General features: G+C 29.9%; 1 protein-coding gene across 1 annotated transcript in view; it reads left to right on the top strand.

The window, feature by feature from the left end:
• The window catches only part of LOC101500264 (phosphoenolpyruvate carboxylase 2-like), a 6,097-nt gene extending 2,902 nt beyond the window's left edge, over nt 1-3,195 (top strand). The window contains exons 5-11 of the mRNA XM_073366332.1: nt 1-144; nt 255-358; nt 453-540; nt 639-793; nt 946-1,944; nt 2,025-2,411; nt 2,720-3,195. The exon at nt 1-144 is cut by the window's left edge and continues 19 nt beyond it. Coding sequence (XP_073222433.1) covers nt 1-144; nt 255-358; nt 453-540; nt 639-793; nt 946-1,944; nt 2,025-2,411; nt 2,720-3,013 — 2,171 coding nt within the window. The 3' untranslated portion in view covers nt 3,014-3,195. The remainder of the gene's footprint in view (nt 145-254; nt 359-452; nt 541-638; nt 794-945; nt 1,945-2,024; nt 2,412-2,719) is intronic.
• The last annotated feature ends 5,431 nt before the right edge of the window (nt 3,196-8,626 follow it).

Raw genomic sequence — 8,626 nt, 5'->3', positions numbered from 1 at the left:
ACTTTCATGAGACAATTTGGAAAGGAGTGCCGAAGTTTTTGCGTCGGGTTGATACAGCTCTAAAGAACATTGGAATAAATGAACGTATCCCATATAATGCTCCTGTTATCCAATTCTCTTCTTGGATGGGAGGAGATCGTGACGGTACATTTTTTTTTTTTTAAGAAATTAACACATGAGCACAATCATACTCGTTAAACTGTCGAGTTAAAACTCAAACCCTTACGAGTTTACAATTCTAATATGCATTACAGGTAATCCTAGGGTAACCCCTGAAGTTACAAGGGATGTGTGTTTGCTCGCTCGAATGATGGCTGCTAATTTGTACTTCTCTCAGATAGAGGATCTCATGTTTGAGGTATCATATATGCAAGACTAATGTCATGATAATAAATTTTCATTAAGCATTAAGTTTGTGATTCTTAAATACTTGCTTTTGTCTGCTTTTGCAGCTGTCTATGTGGCGCTGCAACGACGATCTTCGTGTTAGAGCTCATGAGCTTCATAGATCCTCAAAGAGAGACGCAAAACATTATATTGGTACTCCAAATTGCACACTTTTGACATCATTATTATAATTTACAATGCTTAACAAAATCTCAGATCGGCACAGCTGAAACAAATTTAAAATGTTGCAGAGTTTTGGAAACAGATTCCTCCAAATGAGCCATATCGTGTCATTCTTGGATTCGTGAGGGACAAACTGTATAATACACGCGAACGTGCTCGCCAGTTATTAGCTAATGGGACCTCTGACATCCCTGAAGAGACAACCTTCACAAATGTTGAGCAGGTATTATCCTCGCAATAGCCCAATCCTCGCTATAGCGATGTAGTATAGTAGAATTTAAAAAGACTGTTATTTCTGCAATCTGCGATTGACAACTTTGGATATTACCAGATATATATGTTGAAGGTCTCTAACTTGCACTTTTTTCCTTGTAGTTTCTGGAGCCTCTTGAACTCTGTTATAGATCACTTTGTGCATGCGGTGACCGACCAATAGCAGATGGAAGCCTACTCGATTTCTTGCGTCAAGTTTCTACATTTGGACTTTCACTTGTAAGGCTCGATATTCGCCAAGAGTCGGACAGACACACTGATGTTATGGATGCAATTACAAAACACTTGGAGATTGGATCATACCGAGAATGGTCAGAGGAAAGCAGGCAGGAATGGCTCTTATCCGAGCTTAGTGGAAAGCGGCCTCTATTTGGCCACGACCTTCCTAAAACAGAAGAAATTGCTGATGTTTTAGAAACCTTCCGTGTCATTTCAGAACTTCCTTCGGACAACTTTGGCGCTTATATAATCTCGATGGCAACATCTCCATCTGATGTGCTTGCTGTCGAGCTTTTACAACGCGAATGTCATGTGAAGCAGCCTTTAAGAGTTGTTCCACTGTTTGAAAAGCTTGCTGATCTTGAGTCTGCTCCAGCTGCAGTAGCGCGGCTTTTCTCGATAGATTGGTACAGAAACCGCATTGATGGTAAGCAAGAAGTTATGATAGGATACTCAGACTCAGGAAAAGATGCGGGCCGTCTTTCAGCAGCTTGGGCACTATACAAGGCTCAAGAGGAACTCATAAATGTAGCAAAGGAGTTTGGTGTTAAGCTAACAATGTTCCACGGCCGAGGAGGGACAGTTGGAAGAGGAGGAGGTCCTACTCATCTTGCTATATTGTCTCAGCCACCGGATACTATTCATGGCTCACTTCGGGTAACTGTTCAAGGTGAAGTTATTGAACAGTCATTTGGAGAGGAGCACTTGTGCTTTAGAACACTTCAGCGTTTCACTGCTGCTACACTTGAGCATGGAATGCATCCTCCTGTGTCGCCTAAACCTGAATGGCGTGCCCTTTTGGATGAGATGGCTGTCATTGCAACCAAGGAATATCGCTCCATTGTTTTCCAAGAACCTCATTTTGTTGAATACTTTCGATGCGTAAGTATCACATGCTTATACTTGAAGTCGCAGAACTAATGAAAATACTTATGACATTGCAATTTTTTTGCCCATTGCAGGCGACTCCTGAGTTGGAATATGGACGAATGAACATTGGCAGCCGTCCATCGAAACGAAAGCCTAGTGGAGGCATCGAATCTCTTCGCGCTATTCCTTGGATTTTTGCTTGGACACAAACAAGGTTTCATTTACCTGTATGGCTTGGCTTTGGAGAAGCATTCAAGCATGCAATTGAGAAAGATCCAAAGAATCTCCAAATGCTTCAAGATATGTATAATCAATGGCCTTTCTTCAGGGTCACTCTTGACTTGGTTGAGATGGTTTTCGCCAAAGGAGACCCCGGGATTGCTGCCTTATATGACAAACTCTTAGTTTCAAAAGCACTGCGTCCATTTGGTGAGCGTTTACGGGCTAAATTTGAAGAAACCAAGAGCTTTCTTCTCAAGGTAATTCTAATTGCTTTGAAACTTGCCATTTGGGATGCTTGTACTTTTCTTTGTTGATATAATACATGATGTTTCTATATTTTGATTAAAACAAGACAAATCTTTTATATAAAGAAGCAAAGTTTGTATTACTTAATACTATATTGAAGAAGAACTAAAATCACACAATTTTTATTAAATGTTCAGACTAAAAGTGAATAAAATTTTCTTAAGAAACAATCAAATTTATATTTGGAAATAGATCCTCTATGGCTGCTACATGGTGTAGCGAAATAAAGTTTGTTCTGATGAGCTCTACTTATCGGTAGGTTGCCGGGCACAAGGATCTTCTCGAAGGAGATCCCTACTTAAAGCAAAGACTACGCCTTCGAGACTCTTATATCACAACCCTAAATGTATTGCAAGCTTACACATTGAAGCAAATTCGCGATCCAGACTATGTGAAGATGAGGCCTCATTTGTCAAAGGATTATATGGAATCAAGCAAGCCAGCAGCAGAACTTGTTAAACTTAATCCAAAAAGTGAGTATGCTCCTGGTCTTGAAGACACCCTTATTTTGACTATGAAGGGTATAGCTGCTGGCATGCAAAACACAGGCTAATTAAGCTCCATTTAGTCCATAGTATTGCTTGTTTTCCAATATATATATGTATTTGTATAATTGGATACATATAGTGTAACCTATTATGCCTACTAGATATTTGGATATGCATCAAATAACTATTACTCAATAGTTGTATTATTACTGTACAATAAAAAATGTGGTTTTGGGCAAGGCCTTTCGATCTGGTTCATATACTAAGCATTTATCCTATAAATGTTTAATTAAACTGTTCATTTTTCAACATCATCTTGATGCCTCATTATCACTCTTGAAAAAGGTGAGTCATATTTATGCAAAGTCTAATTTCGCACCACCTATTCCTTAGTAATACAAAATCACAATTCTCTTTTAGTTGCTGTATAGTGCAGCATCTATGAGGACTATTAAAAATATAAATGTTCCCCCTCTAAATCTAATGAGGATACAAACACAATAATAATATGTAGCTATGTACCAGTCTTTAATAGCAATGACATGTCTTTTTTTGGTGCTTTCTCTGTTATCAAATTTAATTAAGTTGTCTTTTGTATTAATTTATTTGCAAAGGTTGACACTTTTCCTGTCGATATAAACCGAAACCAATGTCTCTCCTTCCATATTGACAAAACAAACATAGCAAAAATCAGCAAATTAAGAAAACAAGCATTTGTTTCATGGCTCCTAAAATCCTAACATCCCTTCTTCTATTGTTTCTTCTCTCTAATATATTCATAGCATATGCTGCACTTTTCACAATCCTCAACCAAAAGGACCTCAATAACTATGATGTCAACAATGACAACAAAAATCCATGTTTTGTGAACAGAGTGTTTCATGTCCTTCCCAAAGGCTACCGAGTTCCGCCATCGGGCGCTTCAAGGCGCCAAAATGACCTTCAAAGATCTAGCATTGAAGATGACAGATCAGTTAGAGATCATGATCATACAAGACATGATATTGATTGCAAAGGTGACACAATTCCTCATCATGGCTCATCCAAGTGCCATAACAAATTTCTATAGTTGTTGATTGTGTCAATTCAATCATGCCTTGTTAGATAAGTAAGGTTATATCATATATAGTTACTAATTATTCATTGTTTTATTTTTGTATGAGGTTATATAGAAAACACTCCCTCATTTATACAAGACTATTTTGATATTTTTGTTTGTGTTTTTTAATGACATTTGTTTCATTTTCTAGTATAAACTATATTTTTTTAGTCAAATTATTATCTTTAATTATTTTATCATCTCTCTCTTGTAAGGACTGGAAAAAAAAAGGTGATGTAATGAGCTTCAGTACAAATTAATTAAGTTCCATAAAAAAATACAAATTAATTAGGGGGATTAATAATGTGATCGAAAATATGAGATGTTGAGCCAAAATAATATAAACTATTAACAAATTTAATATTACTAACTTCCATTAACAAGTCATTGTTGAATTAACTCAATTTTATTTAGCTCTTTTTCTTACAAGGTAAGTAAGGTTTAACAGATATAGAATTAGAAATAACGTAAGGTACATTAAATTTTGCGCGTGCAAGCTTAATTGTATTCTGTTTGTTTGTTTCCCTATTTCCCACGCGTACGTACGTTTTGTGTACAATCTGTAAATGAATTAACATGACTCCTTCAACAAATTGTTTTAATCCCAATTTCAATTTAGATTTTTACAAATGATATGTAGAAACCTTTTTATACACTTTGTTCTATCTCCCACAATTTTTTTTTACTGTTTAAAACTTAATTTTTAGAGCAAACGTACATGCATTCGGAAAATTTGGTTTCAGAATGGATAGACATGTGTTTCAAAAATTGAACCAGATTTAAAATAATAGAATCATAATTAAAAACTATTTTAATTAATTAATATTTTTATTAATAATAACTATAATATATATTTTAGTGTATATTTGTGATTTTAAAAAATGTGAAAAATAACATAATAATTCATTGTATAATATTTCAATTTCACTTAATTCTTTTGTAGAAATATTTTATAACTTCCTTAATTTAAAATAAAAAATAAATCTTCTCTTTCATTTCCCTCTAAAACCCTCTGTCCAAATATACCTTCAAAAAAAATCCACATTTTTATGTTTGATTTTCAATTGGGAGCCCCCCTTATTCTCTTACTAGTTTGTTCAATTCAATTAAAGAATTTTAAAATCAATTATTTAGGCCACTTCCAATATTTTCAAATTCAATGAATAAAAAAAAACAATGATTTCAGCAATTAGTTTAACTTTTGTTAAGAGGCTAAAAGGAATAATTTTTTGGAAGGAAGGAAATTTACAAAAGGTACAAGATGTACCAAATGACTAAAACAGATACTGCATATATATAGTATGAAATTCCCATCTCTAAGTCTACTCAAAACCCAAAAGACACACAACTAGCAAAAACATCACACATGCATTAGGCACCAGCATCATTACCCTCACATGAATTGATCTCCCACGTTAGCACCCAACCGCAAAAACAATAAATACAACTCAATATATATATTTTTTATGTTATAAAATATGGTAAATTTTATTGTAGTTATGTTGGTCACTTAAAAGATCATAATTCATAAGAATCATAACACACAAAGAATCTACAGGTGTGATTAAATTTTAATCTAATATTTGATTGAAATCCTACATGTATTCTACGGTGCTTAAAAGTAATTGTGTATGTAAACAAGTTTAATTTCTAATATAAACTAAATATTTTTACCCACAACTTACACACTAAATATTAAATAGATAGATATTTTAAATTCGAATTCTCAAGTCAACAAACTAAATGTCATCCAATTACAATTTGAATATATTTACAAGATTAACTTTCAGCTCTGAATTTTTTCTGTCGATAACTTTTTCCTTTTGTAGCTTACAGTTGAGAAAGGGTTACATCCTGGCATCATTGGTCAGCAAAAAATAGCAGTCAAAGCAGCATAGAATGCATGCACTTATCTTTATTATTTATTTTTTCTTACTTTCTTTAAAGGTTAAAAAAAAAATTACTTATGGACACCCTCTTCAATGTTGATATTTTTTACATAATAAAAACAAAAAAAAAATCAAATTGATGCACTTATCGCTCACTACTTCTTCATAATTCATTTAAGACTTAAGACTTGAAAGTGAAAATATTAACCGATTTTCGAATCAGATATTTTATCATGATTATTTTAAAAAAAACAAAATTATTAGACTAATTTTATTTATATCTACAAATATATACATTATAAACTATTATTAAATGTTAAGTAAAAAAATTATCATTAAATGTATGTATAATGTTTTATACCGAATATACATACAAGTCGAGTATTTATATTTTTCATTATTTCCACATTTGAAGATAGATGAAATAAATAAATTTTTGTCAAACACTTGAATTTTATCCAAAAGAAAAACATAATCATATGAATTTAATTTATATATTGTTTGATAATTTTTTACATATATATTCAATTATATATCAATATAATAATATTAGTTATCAAAATATCTCCACAAATATTTATATGATTATAAATTGTTTTATCTATATATATATATATATATATATATATATAACATTTCAAATGAGATGCTTTTTATATTAAAAGAGTGAGAAAATTAAATCTTAATTATTAATCAATTTTTTTCTTTTAATTTTAGTGATTTTAAATCAAATAAATATTATTTTATCATAAAAATATATATACATTCTTTTATACTTAGAGTTAGTTTTAAACTAAATGGTGTTAAAAGAAAAACAAATAACTAAACCAAATTATAAAATTAAACTGAATGAAACTGCTTTTAAATTAAACTCATTCATAAAAATTGAATTCAAATTGTTTTTACAAAAAAAATTTGTTAATGGAACTATTTTTAAAAAACTAAAAATGAACTAAATTGTTTTGAACCAAAATCAAATTTTATTGTATCTTGAAAGTGAGTTTTCTCCAACAATTTGTTGAGATTACATAAATAATTTGAATAACGAATGCGGTGCACCGAAAACCACCGATCTTGCTCTCCCTCTCGTAATATCTGCATTGGAGTTGTAGAAGAGGAAACAAAAAGTTAACCACAACTAAATATTTATTTATTTAAATCAATAAATAAATAAATAAATAAGCACTATATAATATTTATTTTTATATATATCATTAGTGAGGTTTAGAAGAACTAGATTATGCGAAGCAACATTAAAAAATTATCCATTGTTATTTATTTGTTTCATCACGTTGTATACTTGATTAAGAGTTAACTATCAAGAATATATTAACTTATTTTTCTACTTAATTTTAAAAAATAGTTTGGTCCAGTTGAAAAAAACAATTTTATTTAATTAAGTGCATATTGTAACAATTCATAACTACATATAATCAATTCATAGTTTTAAAAGTATTTCGGTTTAGTTTATAATCAGTTTTCGTTCTAGATTAGATTTTTATTTTATTAAAAAAAAATTTAAATAAGTTAGACTATGGAGTTCAATACATATTCTTAAAGTTCAATGAACACTTAAAAAACTCAAAATTAAAGTGAGCCTTAATGTTCTTAATGTTCAAAGAGCATTGGCATGTATTTATAGAAGACCCACAATTTTCTTTTAGTTTCAATTAGATTTTCTTCACCCCTAAAACTCACTATTTGAATACAAACTAAAAATAAACAATGAATAAATATTCTTATGATAATGAACGGAAAGCTCTTTTTAATTTTCTATACCTACAAAATATAGAGAAGAAAGAAATTGTAGAAAATAAAATCTTCTGCACAAAAAATAAAATAAAATCATGTCCATATAATTACATATAGATACTGCACAAAAAGTAATGCACATAAAACTTGAATAAAAAAATTCAATTGTCTTCTACATAATTGATCTCTAAAGTAAAATATATACATTAACGGGACAACAATGTATTACATTAATTTTTTTTTTTTTGTAATTTCAATAAAATTACATGAATGACAAATATAAAAAATAATAGGATAAATATTGGTTGGTCTTTTATTTTATTTTTCTTCTTTCTTATAATTTCAAACACTATTAAAAAAATATAGGACAATTATTTATTAGTTACAAATATACAAAAAAAATTATTACATAAGTGATAAATATAAAAAATAACACAATAAATATTTGTTGGTCTTTTATTTTATTTTTATTTCTTTTTGCTTCCAATTTCAAACACAATTAAAAAATATAGATAAATATAAAAAATTAGAGTAAGACAAATATTGTTAATGGTAAATATAAAAATTGTAGTGCAAGTATTTGCCGTTAATACATAAAAAATAAAAGACAAATATTTATTAGTGATAAATATTAAAAAAAACACATAACATACTTTGCCATTGATAAATATAAGCAAAATATTGAATAAATATTTGTCCTAATGCATACAAAAAATTAAGCTAAATATCATTTGTAGTTCCTTAACTTAATTTTAGTTAACATTGTAGTCCTTTATCTTTTTTTTTTTTCTTTCCTGATTTGGTCATTTATTTTAATTTTAAGTGACAATTTGATATTTTATGTTTTAAAATGTCAACAATATTATTCTTATTTTTTGCAAAAATTCAAAAAATTCGTAAAAAAATTCAAACAAAACTCATAAAACTAATTATCATCC

Source organism: Cicer arietinum, chromosome 1, assembly GCF_000331145.2.
Source record: "Cicer arietinum cultivar CDC Frontier isolate Library 1 chromosome 1, Cicar.CDCFrontier_v2.0, whole genome shotgun sequence".
In the NCBI taxonomy this organism is placed as follows: Eukaryota; Viridiplantae; Streptophyta; class Magnoliopsida; order Fabales; family Fabaceae; genus Cicer; species Cicer arietinum.
The sequence above is the reverse complement of the archived record's forward strand: the minus strand, read 5'-3'. Positions and strand labels throughout refer to the sequence as shown.